Below are 19,343 nucleotides of genomic sequence, written 5' to 3'. Positions count from 1 at the left end.
TTGTTTAGATTGAATTACTGAATAAATGAAGACTAAAGGAGCTGTCCTACAAAGATTACAAATGTTCTATTTTTATCAACAGTGTATAGCGAGCTGGATCCAAACTGAACATTTCTTGGCAAATTAGTTTTGAGTTTGTGAGAAAGTTATTTTCATGAAACAGACGTGGTGTGAACTGAAATAGAGGAGATCGTGGAATTGGCATCCCATTGACATTCCCTTCACCTGATGTCTTGCGGTCCTCATGTACTTTTTGTACCTTAGTTCTCTGCGTCAGAGCTCCAACTCATACACCCAATGCTTATGCAGTAAAGTTACCAAGCAACCTCCCATCAAGACATTGGGATGGGGCTTCAGCCAAGTTTTTTTAACGAGAAGCAGAGTTGCTAGTGGTGTGCCTGAAGCCCCAGTGCAGAAAGATTAACGTCATTCCGTAAAAAAAAACTCAGCCCAGAGCAACAGGAAAAGTCTGAGTCCAACGTACTTCTCTTCATCTCTGCACAGGGCAGGTCCACTACAAGTTTAAACGCCGGAGCTTGATTCCTACACCGATCAAGCACTTGGACTCTTCTAGAGTTCCGAGGACAAGGTTGTGCCACCGTCCCCGGTTAAAGTGATCGGTAATACTGCCGAGAAAGGTGGACGTTGGAAAATCTGTCCCGCTACAATGACCGGAAGAGTAGTTGAGAGCGAGGCGACTTTGCTGAGCTGGTCTTTGATTCTGATTTGTATTCTACTGTCTGATGTGCAAGCAACTCTTTCATCTTCCAGATACAATCTTTATTCCTCCAGATCCACTCCTCAACACCCCACTACCAGAGGACTCACGGGACGCAACAAGTAAGTATCCACCTTTAAAAAACTTTACCAGTAAGCAGCGACTACAAAAAGTACTCCACCCCATACTTAGACCAACTTCTTACGCATTATGTTAACATTGCTAAAAAAAATAAGTCTGTGGGATGTTTTATCTAAGGTTAAATATGGTGACCAAGATGGTTTAAAGTGATGATACATGGGATATTTTCTTTCTATCTCACCTTGTTCAGTTGATGGTTCCGTTTGTAACGAATTGAGCATTATGGACCCTAATTAAAATCATGTCTCCACCCTCGTTCATTACCGTAATCCTGGACTCCTAGGTAGAAAAGCCTGTTGCCTTGTCAGTAGTTGTTTGGAGAGAGTTTTACTGTCGGAGCTGTCGTCTTGTCCTGGTCTGCGAGTTGTGGTATCTGCGGCCAACTCCCATTCCCTCTGCTGATGGGTGGTTTGTTTCTTTCCCCTGCAGGAACTGGTGTGCTTATGTTGTAAAGAAGAACGTGACTTGCTCGGTGCTGGACGGCGCAGAAAGTTACACCAAGGCAGAATATCAGCAGTGCCCCTGGGGTCAGACCAACTGTCCGCCTGCCGTAGTGTAAGTAAAGATCAACCTCCCCCCACCCCCCTCCCCCGGGATCTGACATCTTCAACAACTCTGGGTGATGGGAATAACAATGGGATTCCGGTCTGCAACACGGCATATCACAGGGGCCAGGACAGAGTCAGTGTGTCTCTGCTCTGGATCCCGCCCAGGGACACTCTCATTGTAAGTTTCTTAATTTACCAAGTTACAAGAACTACTGAAATCGAACAATAAAGACTGTATCACCTGATAAACCATTATCATAACCTGATGTGACATGATTATGGCTAAACATCTGGATTATTTTACTTGGTTACATTGTAGTGTAAACACCAGGTTACAAACTGCGAAATGATTTGTTTCCGAATCTCGTCTATTACAAATCCCCATGCGTCAATATGAAATCAGAAAAAAATGCTACTTTTTAAATTAAATATTAATACGGGATGTCCTTGACAATATAGTAATATCCAGATCCAGTGCACCTGGCCACGCCACCAATCTGCTTATAAATTCTGGCACCCTGCGGGGTCTAATCCATAAATGTAGAATCAAACTCGTTCACATTTCACTTGAACCCAGAGAGAGGCGCCAAGGGCACTGCCTGGAATCCGATTACCTCAGTGCAAACGCCGAGCGGAGTTTGAGGCAGTATTTCCTCCTCTTAATCCTCCCATGAATCGAGATGCCGATTTCAGTGCTAGCCCGGAGACTTGGATTCACCTCCCCCGCCCCCTGAGTTCCCCTTCCTCCTGATACTGATTTACGATCTCATTTCCACACCGTTCACCTGACGAAGGAGGAAGCCTCCGGAAGCTTGTGGAATTTAAAATAAATTTGTTGGACTATAACTTGGTGTTGTAAAATTGTTTACAAATCTAAAACGAGCACACACTTCCAAAATGCTCACTCTATCCTGCCCAATAGTAGAATGTGTTAATCTTATCTTTATATTCGGCCTGTGGCGCCAGTGTCAAAAGCACCTATAAAGCTGCTGATTAGTATGGGAGTGTCAGATTACCTCTAAGGTGTGGTCTCATATCTTTTCAGCTCCTTTTTAGGTACTTTTACATTAGTTTGGATCACTAAAACTCACTCCCTTATTCCAGGGGCAGAAAGGTAGACCCACAGAAATGCCACTGGACTAAGGAAACAGGTTTTAGCAATGTAAACGTGCACGAATATTGTTCTCCTGCAATCTGAACTACTGAAGCATCACGTAAAAAAACACCTTTAAAGGCTTATGTATACTATGGACATCTCAGAAAATTAAATAGTGACACCTTACACACGTGGGTAGATTTATGCCATGCTCTAGTGATAATACTGTGGTCTTCTGTGCACACTACACATTAAGCATACACAGAAGTGCATCAAACTACAGGAGAAATCAGAATATCCACTGTGGGTGGTTCACTTCACCCGACCACATTCACCAAAGTCTGTTTAATGACATGAGTCTACTCACCCAAGAGATCAGGCTCCTGTCAGTAATTAGATGGACCATTTTCTGTGTGCACCATCTTATGAGGCTATGACACAGATTAGTTGCTGTGGAATTCTGTCAACTCTTCATGTTGTCACATGAACCACCGTCAGAAGTTTTGGAACTCGCCAGATGGAGCTCAGTGGTTTCTTTGGTCCTGCACATTCCTATGTTCCAGATCATCAACACTTTCCATGGTCTGCTCATCTCCAGTGCAGTGGTACTGATTTTCAATTAGGTAATTCTATACATTGAATTTGATGTGAAAATATGTGTGGATTTGGTGCCAAATTCATAGAACAATAACATAATAACTTGTCTTAAATGTTTTCTTCATAATGTTTAACATTCATTGTTTAAAGCAAAAACTTTCCAAAAGTCTTGTTCTTTTTTTTATTCGTTCATGGGTTGTGCCTGCTGCCCTTGTTCTAGGTGGTAGAGGTCGCGGGTTGGGAGGTGCTGTCGAAGAAGCCTTGGCGAGTTGCTGCAGTGCATCCTGTAGATGGTACACACTGCAGCCACGGTGCGCCAGTGGTGAAGGGAGTGAATGTTTAGTGTGGTGGATGGGGTGCCAATCAAACGGGCTGCTTTGTCCTGGATGGTGTCGAGCTTCTTGAGTGTTGTTGGAGCTGTACTCATCCAGGCAAGTGGACAGTATTCCATCACACTCCTGACTTGTGCCTTGTAGAAGGTGGAAAGCTTTGGGGAGTCAGGAGGTGAGTCACTCGCCACAAAATACCCAGCCTCTGACTTGCTCTTGTAGCCACAGTATTTATGTGGCTGGTCCAGTTAAGTTTTTGGTCAATGGTGACCCCCAGGATGTTGATAGTGGGGGATTTGGTGATGGTAATGCCATTGAATGTCAAGAGGAGGTGGTTAGACTCTCTCTTGTTGGAGGTGGTCATTGCCTGGCACTTGTCTGGCGCAAATGTTACTTGCCACTTATCAGCCCAATCCTGGATGTTGCCCAGGTCTCGCTGTATGCGGGCTCGGACTGCTTCATTATCGAGGGGTTGCGAATGGAACTGAACACTGTGCAATCATCAGCGAACATCCCCATTTCTGATTTTATGTTGGAGGGAAGGTCATGGATGAAGTAGCTGAAGATGGTTGGGCCTAGGACTCTGCCCTGAGGAGCTCCTGCAGCAATGTCCTGGGGCTGAGATGATTGGCCTCCAACAACTACTACCACCTTCCTTTGTGCTAGGTATGACTTCAGCCATAGGAGAGTGTTCCCCCTGATTCCCATTGACTTCAATTTTACTAGGGCTCCTTGGTGCCACACTCAGTCAAATGCTGCCTTGTTTTGGGCAAAGCAAATTCCTAGCCCTTTAGCTATGTCTTTGGGATACAAAGACCATCATTCTTTGTAAACAGATCTTAGGCAGGGCAGAAATAGGGGGCTCCATAGTTAGTCACAACAATCTTGGGCTAGGGAGCAGGAAATCAGTCAGAGTTTCCATTCCTGATTACTATTCAATGAGCTCTGCTGGAAAATGGATGTGTGCGAACATCGAGTGCGAACAGGACCAGGATTAGCTGTGATGCCCTCCATTATCAAGTAGTGTGCTGACATTCATTGTCCAGGCTCAACCATGAAGAATTGTCAGTTGGGCAATGTACTGGTGGACTGCTGGTGTCCTTGGAACTGCTGGTTATCAGGAGCTAGTTCATTCAGGAGAAGAGGCTAGTAAATTGAAAAGAAAATGTTGACAATAGTAATTAGTGCTTAAACCACACCACTCCTTTGAAGTAATGGTATGAACATTTATACTGTTACAATACTTCAAAGGAATGGTGTACTTTAAATGTGGTTGCCTCCTCTGTAAAGTTGCTGGAAAATTTTATCTGTTTATCAACACAAAATGTGGTAATTTCCTTCATGTTGCAAAAACATCACAATAACAATGAAACATTGTTGTGAGATGGGGTGCTGAATGAACACCACCATAAAAATGGTAATGATTTCCCCTTTTAATTAATTCCCTTTTTAATTCCCGACATTACAACAGTGACTACACTTCAAAAGTACTTCATTGGCTGTGAAGTGCTTTGAGACATCCTGAGTTAGTGAAAGGCGGTATATAAATGCAAGTTCTTTTGTTATTAGTGTTGGCAGTAAGCTCTTTAATATTGTGATTCAATTACTAACAAAAATATACAATGTATGTGATACCTTAACAGGGCCTCTATCTAAAATGTGAACAGGATGAGTTCAGTGCAGCTGTGTGTTCCTACCCACCTGCATTTTGACCCATTTCCCAGGGTGACAATGACAGATGTGTCAGCCTCAGTATCACACCTCTCATTTCTGGCTAGTCTCCAGGGAAGTGCCACTGGTGCAGTGTGATGATGGATTATTTAAAAATGTCTCACATAGTGAAATAATTTTAAAAATAGGAACAGAAGGATGATAATGATTCTAAAAAAGACATATCTTCCTTCAAAATAATTGCCTTCTGATCAATATTCCTTGGATTTAAAGGATCCACGTCTGTTGAGATAAACTTTGCTGCCTGAACGGAATAGGTTTGATCAGATAGAGAGGCTCTCCAAGGGAAATCCTTTCAAATTCTCCAGAGGGTTTCTATGGTTTAACCCTATAATTAAAACTGATAAGAAGCCAGTTGGAATGGGCAACTGAAGGAATTGCTAGGAATTGAAATACCTTTTAATCATTCTGTGGCCCCATACCATTTAGTTAATTATAAGAAACACGTCAGCTTCAGGGAAAGAATTTAAAATATATATAAATACTTGCAGATTATGCATGGTTAACCACTTGAGTGCTGAAATTTAAGTTAGCTATCCTCCTTTTAAAAAGCTCCATTTGTAGCATTGGATTGCCTACTTGTGAGAAACTTGTGACTCTAGGCAACAGACTGTTAGATCAATGAGATTAGAGATTCATACAGATGTAAGGAACATTTACGCTTCAATGGGTAGGAGGAAGAATAAACCTCCCACACCCTCACTGTAGAGACTAACATTTTCCAGTAGTTCAGTGGTGTCCACAGTGCAAGACTTGCATTATAGTATTATTTTGTTTGAGAGTGTACTTTGGGCATTTATATCCTGTACAGTATTACAGCAGACAGACAATAAAGCAAATATGTCAAGAGCATGCAGTGAATGGTAGTGTTGCAAACAAAATCTAAGGGTATGTAATGAATAGGCTGTAGTTCGTGTCATGTCTTTCCTATTGCTTTATGCTTGCTCAATGACTTGATCTTTTCTGATGCTGTGATTGATCCTGTGTGTTTTTTCTTCTACGGAACATGGTAAAAGTCTAAGAAAGATAAATAATACAGCAATTAACGTTCAGATTTTGAGCTTACATCATGTTATCCTGAGCCTGCATTTCTAATTTTCAACAGGTTGAAAGTTAAATTGTGTTTCCTTAACCCTGTTTAGATTGGAATCACTACAAAGAAAATTCACAAAAGCAAAAGTATAATGTTTGCTTGTATATCTGTATAAAAATACATAGAATTAATTTTTTTTTAAAAATAGGCAATAGTTCACAAAACTACAATTTTAGCATAAAATTAGATTGTGTTTATCATAGAAATACATGCTTATTTTAAATTAAATTTAACCCACGTAGTTGCTACTTAGGAGATCACAATGTGACCTAATGGAATGTGATTAATGTTTTAGGCATAGATAGTAAGTTAACTGGGACCCTTTTTTATTTTCCATTTGTATTAATGATTTGGACATAGACACAAGGAATGTTATTAAAGTTTGTTGATGATATTAAATTAGGAGGCATGGTGAGTTGTGAGGAAGAATGTAGGAGCAAATAGATGTTAGCTGAATGGGCAAATAAATGGCAGATATAGTTCAGTGCAGAGAAACATGAAGTAGAACAGCGAAAGGTAGTATACTCTAAATGGTAAGATTCTTAACAGAGTGGAGGGGCAAAGAGATCTAAGGTTGCTGATACTTTAAAGGAAGGAGCGCCAGTAGCAGAGGCAAATGTAATTCTGGGTTTTATACATGGGCTGTTGAATATAAAGGAAGAAAATGATGCTAAATTTGTAAAAGACATTGACTAGGCCACTGTTGGATCATTGCATGCAATTCTGGAAAAATATTGGAGCCATGGAAAGGATTCAGTGAAAACTCACTAAGATATTATGAGGAATAAGAGGTTCTAATTATGAAGAAAGGCCGGAAAAATTGGTGCTTTTTCACTGGAACAGAATAAGATGAGGGGGACCTAACAAGAGTTTTTAAGATTCTGTATATTTATATTTCATAAACTACTTTCTTTATGCATTTTTCCAATTAGATATCGCATACATTTTCGTCCTACGTATAAAGTTGCATATAAGGTCGTGACTCAGCTGGAGTGGAGGTGTTGCCCTGGGTTTAAGGGTGAAGATTGCAAGGATGGTCAGTCAGGACAGACTGCAATTTCTCCTCTGCCATCCGCTGCCCCCAGGCAAAGGAATTTTAGTAAGATTATGAATTCTGCCTGATTATTGCTTTATGCTATTACCAAATGTGATTATAGGAAATTAGGAACATCTTTGGAAAATTATAGATAAATTATTTGAAAATTGCATTTCCTAAAATCCTTCCTCATAGCTTATGTAGGTCAACATAATATATCAAAACCATTATTGGGTAGCAAAGTCCAACCACCTCCCCTTGAGATTCAACGGCATTACCATCGCTGAATCTCCCACCATCAACATCCTGGGGGTCACCATTGACCAGTACTTTAACTGGACCAGCCACATAAATACTGTGGCTACAAAAGCAGGTCAGAGGCTGGGTATTCTGCGGCGAGTGACTCACCTCCTGACTCCCCAAAGCTTTCCACCATCTACAAGGCACAAGTCAGGAGTGTGATGGAATACTCTCCACTTGCCTGGATGAGTGCAGCTCCAACAACACTCAAGAAGCTTAACACCATCCAGGACAAAGCAGCCCGCTTGATTGGCACCCCGTCCACCACCCTAAACATTCACTCCCTTCACCACCGGCGCACAGTGGCTGCAGTGTGTACCATCCACAGGATGCACTGCAGCAACTCGCCAAGGCTCCTACGTCAGCATATGCCAAACCCGCGACCTCTACCACCTAGAAGGACAAGGGCAGCAGGCACATGGGAACAACACCACCTGCACGTTCCCCTCCAAGTCACACACCATATCGACTTGGAAATATATCGCCGTTCCTTCATTGTCGCTGGGTCAAAATCCTGGAAATCCCTACCTAACAGCACTGTGGGAGAACCATCACCACATGGACTGCAGCGGTTTAAGAAGGCGGCACACCACCACCTTCTCAATGGCAATTAGGGATGGGCAATAAATGCTGGCCTTGCCAGCGAGGCCCACACCCCATGAACGAATAAAAAAAAAAGCAGTTTTCACTGTAATCTGGACTTGGCATGGGCTTTACCTATTTGTAATCATCCCTTGGTTGCTGTAGTTTATCTTGCATAATGATGCTATAGAGGTTAATAATTAAATGTGAATAAACTACTTTATATAAACAACGCTACAGTTATGTGTCGACCGCCAAAGTCTGTAGCTTGTTCAGTTTATTTACAGTATTGGTTTTGTTTGATGTAACTGTGGCCAATAAACAGGATGCCCATCTTTTAAACTAAAGTCTACAGCAAAAGATCCTCTTAGAAGAACAAAGCTAACATGAAATCCAGAAAAATTAGTGTTTGCCCAGAGGATGCTATGCAGAGTTAAGGAATTTAACTTGTTCCTGATAACCTGCCTTGATAACCTGCCAACATTTTACTGGAGGCTCCACATTTCAACCTCTCTTTTAATTCTTCAGCACTGGAGAGTTTTTTTCTTCAAAAAATAGTTGGTTGTACTTTTTTGATCTGCCGTTTCTCTAGCTAAACTTTCTCTGCTTTGCGGCAGAAGTTTTTAATGTGTGGTGTAAGGAATATTACAAGGCAGAACTTGATACTGAAATTGATAATTTTCTAGATATGCTAAATTTCTTACATGAACGTTGACTGATATCCGTCTACCTGGCAGCCTATAAGACAGCCCTCTTCCCTCAAATGCTTGGCGAAGTGACATCATGTATTCTGGATTCTGTCTGATTTAAAGCTGTCAAGTATAGTTTATTAAATCTCATTTCTAAGTTTACATATGACAGAGATTTTGAAGACCAAAGGGTCCTGGGCTTTTGCATTCCTTTGTAGGAACTTTTTTTTTACTCAACCCTATTTTGTGTTGTTTTAATCAATGCAACACGTTCTAAACATTATTGACTGATTTGATTTTCTTTCACTTGAAGTTCATGTTTAAAACAATTCAACTCTGTAGTGTACAGACAACTTTAGCGTCTTTAGTGTTAATGAATAGAGGGCCATCATTTTGTGATGGTAATCTGCAGTATATTTATAGTAAATGAGTTTCAGATGTGAGGCTGTTATACTTATAGGAGATTGCATGCATAATTGCAGAATAGAAAAGTTTCCCTTCACTTCATGGATGCATCTTGTGAAGTGGGGTTTTATAATGTAGTGATTATTAAAAATTATTTAATCATTGCAAATTCTATTTGGCTTGATTTACATAATGTTTTATATAGTCATTTGTCAAGGGCAGTATTATGTACAACGCCTTGGAACTGGCACTGAGCATTAATCCCTTAGTCCACTGACAATGTGCTTACTGTGATGTCACTGACTGAATCACCAACTTCCGCAGCACCATGGTAAAGAAATGAGATAGGATTGCTATATCTACAGAGCCCAAAATCCACCAAAAAAGATAGCTTCCACCTAATGTCCTGCTACACACTTTATGGCAGGGGGTCTGGGGGTGATTAGGAGTTGTCACAAAGCATAGCCTACAGTCTGCACAACCCAGTGGACAGACAGGTTCCTTCCTTGGGATATTTTAACATGGCCTGGGACTATACTACCATTCAGCATGTGCTACAATGCGTCAGTTTGTCCATTTTTATTTTTGAGCACAGCCTTGCAGTTGATTGCTGCTGAAGTTCCCCTCCAAGTCACACACCATCCCGACTTGGAAATATATCGCCGTTCCTTCATCGTCGCTGGGTCAAAATCCTGGAACTCCCTTCCTAACAGCACTGTGGGAGAACCTTCACCACACAGACTGCAGCGGTTCAAGAAGGTGGCTCACCACCACCTTCTCAAGGGCAATTAGAGATGGGCAATAAATGCCGGCCTTGCCAGCGACGCCCACATCCCATGAACGAATAAAAAAAAAGTTTCATGATATTGCAAATGTATGTTCTTTCTAGTCCCTGATCCAAAGACTTCCTCCTCCATTTTAAAAGTAAATATCAGACCAATAAAACAGCTTTCAATTTCCAGCATTATAATGCACTCTTTGTCACCTCTGAAAGTCTCAGATTAACAGCTTACCATTGTCATGTCTACAGGATTTCTGTCTATTTTAACTGGGAGTGATTCTTGGTTTTACTCGGAAATTGAATCTAAGATTCTAAGATTTTAATACGCATAATATCAGCACTTTTTTTTGAACAAAGGAAAAGGCTGGAAATATTTTAATAACGGGGGACCAGTTGTCTCAATGGGTTCTCTTGATAAGAATTAGTCAGCTATCTTAATTAGATTGCCACATGGGGTTATGATATAGTGGCTATAACTGCAATTATCCTAATACAGACTGGAAAACAACAGAGTAAAGGGCAAGGAGGGTGAAGAATTCATAAAATGTGTACAGGAGAACTCCCTTAATCAGTATGTTTCAAGCCCAATGAGGAAGGAAGCAGTGCTGGATCTAGTTCTAGGGAATGAAGTAGGGCAAGTGTTGTGTTTCAGTGGGAGAACATCTCGGTTGTAGTGATCATAGTACAATTAGGTTTAAAGTGGCTATGGAAAGGGACAAAGAAAAATCAACGGTGAAAATGCCCAACTGGAAGAGAGCCAATTTCAGTGATTTAAGAAGAGATCTAGCACAAGTGGACTGGAAACAAAGATTGGCCAAGAAAACAGTAAATGAGCAACGGCAGGCCTTCAAGGCGGAGATAGTTTGGGTACAAACCATAAGGAGGAAAGATGGGACATCCAAAGCTAGAGCTCTCTTGATCACAAAGGAAAGAGAGGTTAAAACAAAACAGAAAAAGGAGGTTTACAACAAATGTCAGGTACAGAATACAATAGAAAAGCAGGCAGAATGCAGAGAGTGCAGGGGGAAATTGAAAAAGGATATAAGAAGGGCAAAGAGAGTATGAGAAAAGATTAGCGAGTAACATAAAAGGGAACCCAAAAGTCTTTTATAAACATATAAAAAGCAAAGGGATAGTTAAAGGAAGGGCAGGGCCAATTAGGGACAGAAAAGGAAATCTTCTTGTGGAGGCAGAGGGCATGAGTGAGGTACTGAATGAGTACTTTGCATCTGTCTTCACAAAAGAAAAGGATGAAGTTAGTGTCGCAGTAGAGGAGGAGGGAATAGAGATATTGGATAGAACATAAGAACATAAGAAATCGAAGCAGGAGCAGGCCATACGGTCCCTTGAGCCTGCTCCACCATTCAATCAGATCATGGCTGATCTTTGGGGTCAACTCCACTTTCCCGCCCGATCCCCATATCCCTGATTCAACTAGAGTCTAAAAATCTATCCATCTCAGCCTTTAATATATTCAATGACTCAGCATCCACAGCCCTCTGGGGTAGAGAATTCCAAAGATTCACAACCCTCTGAGTGAATAAATTCCTCCTCATCTCAGTCTTGAATGGCCGACCCCTTATCCTGCGACTATGCCCCCTAGTTCTAGATTCGTCAGCCAGGGGAAACAACCTCAGCATCTACTCTGTCAAGCCCCTCATAATCTTATATGTTTCAACGAGGTCACGTCTCATTCTTCTAAACTCCAGAGAGTATAGGCCCATTGTACTTAATCTCTCCTCATGGGATAACTCTGTCATCCCAGGAGTCAATCTAGTGAACATTTGTTGTGTCGCCTCCAAGGCAAGTATATCCTTCCTTAGATAAGGAGACCAAAACTGTACACGGTACTCCAGATTTGATCTCACCAAAGCCCTGTACACTTGTAGCAAGACTTGTTTACTTTTGTACTCCAACCCCCTTGCACTAAAGGCCAACATGCCATTTGCCTTCCTAATTGCTTGCTGTACCTGCATGCTAACTTTCTGTGTTTCTTGTACCAGGACACCCAAGTCTCTCTGAACACCAACATTTAATAGTTTCTCACCATTTAAAAAATATTCTGTTTTTCTATTCTGCCTACCAAAGAGAATAACCTCACATTTCCCCACATTATACTACATCTGCCACCTTCTTGCCCGTTCACTTAACCTGTCCATATCCCTTTGCAGACTCTTTGTATCCTCCTCGCAGCTTACTTTCCCACCCAGCTTTGTATCGTCAGCAATCTTGGATACATTACGCAGGTCCCTTCATCTTAGTTGTTAATATATATTGTAAATAGTTGTGGCCCCAGCACTGATCCTTGTGACACCCAACTAGTTACAGCCTGCCAACTCTGTTTTCTGTCTGTTAACCAATCCTCTATCCATGCTAATATATTACCCCCAACCCCATGAGCCCTTATCTTGCATAGCAACCTTTTATGTGGCACCTTATCAAATGCCTTTTGGAAATCCAAATATACTACATCCACTGGTTCCTTTTTATCTACCCTGCTAATTATATCCTCAAAGAACTCTAATAAATTTGTTAAACACGATTTCCCTTTCATAAAACCATTTTGGCTCTGCCTAATCATATGTTCTTACGTAATGAGGCTTGGCTGTTAAAATGGACCAGGCCTCCCACTTCAGCTCTTGAGTGGGTGGCTGCTGCATCCCACCATCTTACTGCCCAGGAGTTAAAATTCCCACTTGAGGACAGAAAAATTTGGGTAGGGTGTATACTAGGCGGATAAATAGGAGGATACAAATAGATAGAAAGGGGGTGCTAAATAGGTTGGCATCATTCAAAGTTAACATCACCAGATCCAGATGTGATGCATCCTAGGTTGCTGAGGGAAGCAAGGGTGGTGATAGCAGAAACTGACCACAATCTTTCAATCCTCCTTGGATGTGGGAATGGTGCCGGAGGACTGGAGCACTGTAAATGTTACACCCATATTCAAAAAAGGGGAGAGAATAAACCTGGTAACTAATGTCAGTGATGGGAAAACTACTAGAGACCATTTTGCAAGGACAAAATTAATTCTCACTTGGAGAAGCATGTATTAATAATGGATACTTGGCTTTGTAACTGGGGAATTAAATACAAAAACAAGGAAGTCATGCTAATCCGTTATAAATCATTGGTTAGGCCTCAGCTGGAGTATTGTGTCCAATTCTGGGCACCACACCTTAGGAAGGATGTCAAAGCCTTGGAGAGGGTGCAGAAGAGGTTTACCAGAATGGTACCAGGGATGAGGGACTTCAGTCATGAGGAGAGATTGTTCTCCTTAGAGCATAGAAGGTTAAGGAGAGGCCTAAAAGAGGTATTCAAAATTGTTAGGGGTTTTGACAGAACAAGTAGGGGGAAACTGTTTCCTCTGGCAAGTGAGTTGGTAACCAAAGGTCATAGATTTAAAATAATTGGCAAAATAAACAGAGGGGAAACAAGGAGACATTTTTTCACACAGAGGGTTGTTAAGATCTGGAACGCGCTACCTGAAAAGGTGGTGGAAGCAGATTCCATAGGAACGTTCAAAAGGCAATTAGACATGTACTCGAAGAGGACTAATTTGCAGGGTTATGGGGAGAAAGTTGGGGTGTGGGACTAAATTGGACAGCTCTTTCACAGAGCTGGCACAGGCACAACGGGACAAATGGCCTCCTTCTGTGCTGTAAGATTCTATGATTCCGACAAAAAGATAAGCTGCATTCAGATGATTCCAGCATGTGTTTATATCCATAATGTTGAAACAAGTATCCTGTCTGTGAGCTAAACATGGAATGTCTGGCAGAAATCCACTTTGGGAAGTTTGATTGGCAGCACTACTGGCCAATCCCTGGACAGTGAGGAAGTCTAAGGTCAAACTTCCAGGCAGGGAAGAAAAGAAGAGAGAATCACATGGTTTGGGTCCGCTCAGCCTGGTCTGGGTCCGCTCAGCCTGGCCTGGGTCCGCTCAGCCTGGCCTGGGTCCGCTCAGCCTGGCCTGGGTCCGCTCAGCCTGGCCTGGGTCCGCTCAGCCTGGCCTGGGTCCGCTCAGCCAGCTCTGGGTCCGCTCAGCCAGGTCAGGGTCCGCTCAGCCAGCTCTGGGTCCGCTCAGCCAGCTCTGGGTCCGCTCAGCCAGGTCAGGGTCCGCTCAGCCAGGTCAGGGTCCGCTCAGCCAGGTCAGGGTCCGCTCAGCCAGGTCAGGGTCCGCTCAGCCAGGTCAGGGTCCGCTCAGCCAGGTCAGGGTCCGCTCAGCCAGCTCTGGGTCCGCTCAGCCAGGTCTGGGTCCGCTCAGCCAGGTCAGGGTCCGCTCAGCCAGGTCTGGGTCCGCTCAGCCAGGTCAGGGTCCGCTCAGCCAGGTCAGGGTCCGCTCAGCCAGCTCTGGGTCCGCTCAGCCAGGTCTGGGTCCGCTCAGCCAGGTCAGGGTCCGCTCAGCCAGGTCTGGGTCCGCTCAGCCAGGTCAGGGTCCGCTCAGCCAGCTCTGGGTCCGCTCAGCCAGGTCTGGGTCCGCTCAGCCAGGTCTGGGTCCGCTCAGCCAGGTCTGGGTCCGCTCAGCCAGGTCTGGGTCCGCTCAGCCAGGTCTGGGTCCGCTCAGCCAGGTCTGGGTCCGCTCAGCCAGGTCTGGGTCCGCTCAGCCAGGTGTGGGATGGGAACCTGACTTAGTGAGAGAAAGGTTTCCTATGTTTAAGCTCAGAGCTGGTCAGATTTAAAGAAAAGGCTAATCAGAAAAAGGTAGGAAAACCCACTCACAGGGATAGTGTGACGTTTTTTTTCTATATCATGAGGAGGGTCTGAAATAAGGTGGAGAAACGTGAGATTTTCTATACCTCTTTCTCTACCTTCATTTGCTGTCTATGAAATAAAGCAGCTTGATAATCACTGGAGTGTTAATCAATCTGCTTTATGGAAAATTGGATTAGTACACGTGGAGGACATATGTGAGATTACAATATTGAGTTCATTTTGTAAGGGAGGAGGTTCATTGTTATGGCCTATGTTACGTTATTGTATGATTAGACATTGGGTAATAAAGGTAAACTCCTGATCATAACAGACACAGGATCCACTTATGGCAGAAATCGGAGAGTGAACCTGAGAGAATATCTAGAGCAGATTCAAAACTTGCGACTGCCAATGTTTATATGATTTAAAGTAACAATGAAATCCATGTTTTGCTAAATTTTAATTTCTATATCGAGTTGATTCTAATTAGTTCTTCATTTAAAATATTTATCATTCCGTACTTAGTTACAACCATTATTTGATAATCATTATGACTTAAAGTCTCTCATTCAATTGCCATATTTATAAGTATTTTTTTATTATTCGTTCATGGGATGTGGACGTCACTGGCGAGGCCAGCATTTATTGCCCATCCCTAATTGCCCTTGAGAAGGTGGTGGTGAGCCGCCTTCTTGAACCGCTGCAATGAGGAGTGTAGAAGAGCATGCCAGGAGCAGCACCAGGCGTACCTAAAAATGAGGTGCCAACCTGGTGAAGCTACAACTCAGGACTACATGCATGCTAAACAGCGGAAGCAACATGCTATAGACAGAGCTAAGCGATTGCACAACCAACGGATCAGATCAAAGCTCTGCAGTCCTGCCACATCCAGTTGTGAATGGTGGTGGACAATTAAACAACTAACGGGAGGAGGAGGCTCTGCAAACATCCCCATTCTCAATGATGGCGGAGTCCAGCACGTGAGTGCAAAAGACAAGGCTGAAGCGTTTGCAACCATCTTCAGCCAGAAGTGCCGAGTGGATAATCCATCTCAGCCTCCTCCCGATATCCCCACCATCACAGAAGCCAGTCTTCGGCCAATTCGATTCACTCCACGTGATATCAAGAAACGGCTGAGTGCACTGGATACAGCAAAGGCTATGGGCCCCGACAACATCCCAGCTGTAGTGCTGAAGACTTGTGCTCCAGAACTAGCTGTGCCTCTAGCCAAGCTGTTCCAGTACAGCTACAACACTGGCATCCACCCGACAATGTGGGAAAATTGCCCAGGTATGTCCTGTCCACAAAAAGCAGGACAAATCCAATCCAGCCAATTACCGCCCCATCAGTCAACTCTCAATCACCAGCAAAGTGATGGAAGGTGTCGTCGACAGTGCTATCAAGCGGCACTTACTCACCAATAAGCTGCTCACCGATGCTCAGTTTGGGTTCCGCCAGGACCACTTGGCTCCAGACCTCATTACAGCCTTGGTCCAAACATGGACAAAAGAGCTGAATTCCAGAGGTGAGGTGAGAGTGACTGCCCTTGACATCAAGACAGCATTTGACTGAGTGTGGCACCAAGGAGCCCTAGTAAAATTGAAGTCAATGGGAATCAGGGGGAAAACTCTCCAGTGGCTGGAGTCATACCTAGCACAAAGGAAGATGGTAGTGGTTGTTGGAGGCCAATCATCTCAGCCCCAGGGCATTGCTGCAGGAGTTCCTCAGGGCAGTGTCCTAGGCCCAACCATCTTCAGCTGCTTCATCAATGACCTTCCCTCCATCATAAGGTCAGAAATGGGGATGTTCGCTGATGACTGCACAGTGTTCAGTTCCATTCGCAACCCCTCAGATAATGAAGCAGTCCGAGCCTGCATGCAGCAAGACCTGGACAACATCCAGGCTTGGGCTCATAAGTGGCAAGTAACATTCGCGCCAGATAAGTGCCAGGCAATGACCATCTCCAACAAGAGAGAGTCTAACCACCTCCCCTTGACATTCAACGGCGTTACCATCGCCGAATCCCCCACCATCAACATCCTGGGGGTCACCATTGACCAGAAACTTAACTGGACCAGCCATATAAATACTGTGGCTACGAGAGCAGGTCAGAAGCTGGGTATTCTGCGGCAAGTGACTCACCTCCTGACTCCCCAAAGCCTTTCCACCATCTACAAGGCACAAGTCAGGAGTGTGATGGAATACTCTCCACTTGCCTGGATGAGTGCAGCTCCAACAACACTCAAGAAGCTCGACACCATCCAAGATAAAGCAGCCCGCTTGATTGGCACCCCATCCACCACCCTAAACATTCACTCCCTTCACCACCGGCGCACTGTGGCTGCAGTGTGCACCATCCACAGGATGCACTGCAGCAACTCGCCAAGGCTTCTTCGACAGCACCTCCCAAACCCGCGACCTCTACCACCTAGAAGGACAAGGGCAGCAGGCGCATGGGAACAACACCACCTGCACGTTCCCCTCCAAGTCACACACCATCCCGACTTGGAAATATATCGCCATTCCTTCATTGTCGCTGGGTCAAAATCCTGGAACTCCCTTCCTAACAGCACTGTGGGAGAACCGTCACCACACGGACTGCAGCGGTTCAAGAAGGTGGCTCACCACCACCTTCTCGAGGGCAATTAGGGATGGGCAATAAATGCCGGCCTTGCCAACGACGCCCACATCCCGTGAACGAATAAAAAAAAAGTCCGTATTGTTCCTTTCAATGCTATTTGGTTTGAGTGGATAAATAGGGAGAGATTATTTCCACTGGCTTTATCAGCAAAAAGGTGTAAATTTAGGATTATACTGGAAGCATGAAGGGGGAGAGTGAAAGACTTTTTTAATATAAAGGAATAATAGAATATGGAATACATTACCAGAAGTGGCTTTGAAGCTAAGTCATTAACAATATTTAAGAGTATAAAGACTAGAAAGAGAAGAATTACAGGGGTTATGGGGAAAGAGAGGTAAATGAGATTAAGTCGACAACTTTGGTGTGAACCCAGCACTGGCATAGGCATGATGGGCTAAATGGCCTTCTGTGTGACATTTCTCTAATACTATTGGTTCTGGTTATCACCATTATTTTATTGGATTTCATTTAATTGATTTTGATCCTATTTAATGTCCCACGTATTCCAACAAAATTTATATTTGTTTCCTTTCTTTTGTTCCATTGGCTAAATAACACTCTACGGAGGGTTAAAAGGGAACTCGCAATTCAAAGCCTGTCCCGGCCCAGTCCTCCACAGAGTTGCTTTTAATGGTTTGCATATCTTCAGATAAATCCAACACCAATTTGAGACATCAAATAGAAAGAGAAGAGAGTCCACTCCCTCATTTCAGTGAACAACTATTTACCACAGTCTGTATATAAAATTGCTTGAAATTATAAGCATTGAGTAATGCACAGTCACTCTATTAGTAGAACATTATTTTCCTTATATGCTCAACAAAGTATTACAGGGAAGCAGTATGGTTGTGATATAAAAACAGGATACCACTGCTGAAAGAGTGGTCATTTTTAGTTGAAAGAGGTATCCTGGAAGACGGATACAATGGCCCAGAAGAAATTTTAGACTGTTTATGCACACCCTGTGGTAAATTGTCTAATTTGAAAATAATCTCTCCCTGGCTCTTTTCTGGGTGTCCTCATCCAGTGACTCAGATTCTATCTGCTGTACAATGAATAGGTCACAATAGGAGGAATATCAGTCATCAAAGGATGTGTGCTGTTCCTCAGATATAGTCTCTACTTTTTCTGTGTAGGACTGAGTCCAAATCAAATTAGCAATCAAAAATGACTCAAATTGAGCCATCTTAGGTTAATGAGTACATAGCCAGGGATTGTGTGGCACTAGGCCTATAGATGGGAATAATAAATTACAAACACAAATAAAAACATTACTATTAACTAGACATCAAAGTACTAAATAGCTGTATTCATAATCCATTAAATGTCTCTTATTTGGGCATCATCGTTCTGACACACAGCTGCACACTTCCACCATTGATGGAGTTTCATATGCTCCAGAAGTTGCAGATCCCCATACTTATACCTACAGCATCACCAATGCATTCTGAGGAAAATTGATTTTCCGTGGACAAAGCCACGGGAGATCCAGTAATGTTAATTAATCTTTGAACATATTCTACACAGTCCAAATGATCAGTGCAATTGAGGGACATGAAAAACTGGCTTAATGTGATACATGGTGCAGCTTCTTGCAGGGCCCATGTATGTTGGAATAGCCTGTGAACGAGAGACTGACAAACTTATGTTTCTTGTAGGCATCTTTTCATACATTAGCCTAATTAAGTTTGCACATCAGCATCAAGTGTTGAATGGATAGGAAGGTTTTGTGGGTGGATGCCAGAATTTAATTCTTAACAATACTCCTTCATCTTTACTAATATTTTTCAGCCTGCAAAGGCTGGATTGCAGAAAAATGGACAGTAGTAACCACTTGAACATTAACAGTATTGATCAAGGGTATACATGGAAATTGTGGGTAGTCGAGTAGTTAAGAATCAAATTTCAACACATCTGTTTTCTTAATATTTCTCAATAAATGGGTGTAGCCATGATTGAAT

The 19,343-nt window shown here is 43.0% G+C and overlaps 1 protein-coding gene across 1 annotated transcript in view; it reads left to right on the top strand.

The window, feature by feature from the left end:
• The first annotated feature begins 419 nt into the window (after nucleotides 1–419).
• The window catches only part of LOC137314019 (EMILIN-2-like), a 60,726-nt gene continuing 41,802 nt past the window's right edge, over nucleotides 420–19,343 (top strand). The window contains exons 1-3 of the mRNA XM_067979714.1: nucleotides 420–840; nucleotides 1,289–1,414; nucleotides 7,186–7,352. Coding sequence (XP_067835815.1) covers nucleotides 668–840; nucleotides 1,289–1,414; nucleotides 7,186–7,352 — 466 coding nt within the window. The 5' untranslated portion in view covers nucleotides 420–667. The remainder of the gene's footprint in view (nucleotides 841–1,288; nucleotides 1,415–7,185; nucleotides 7,353–19,343) is intronic.

Source organism: Heptranchias perlo, chromosome 3 (assembly GCF_035084215.1).
Source record: "Heptranchias perlo isolate sHepPer1 chromosome 3, sHepPer1.hap1, whole genome shotgun sequence".
NCBI classification, from domain to species: Eukaryota; Metazoa; Chordata; class Chondrichthyes; order Hexanchiformes; family Hexanchidae; genus Heptranchias; species Heptranchias perlo.
The sequence above is the reverse complement of the archived record's forward strand: the minus strand, read 5'-3'. Positions and strand labels throughout refer to the sequence as shown.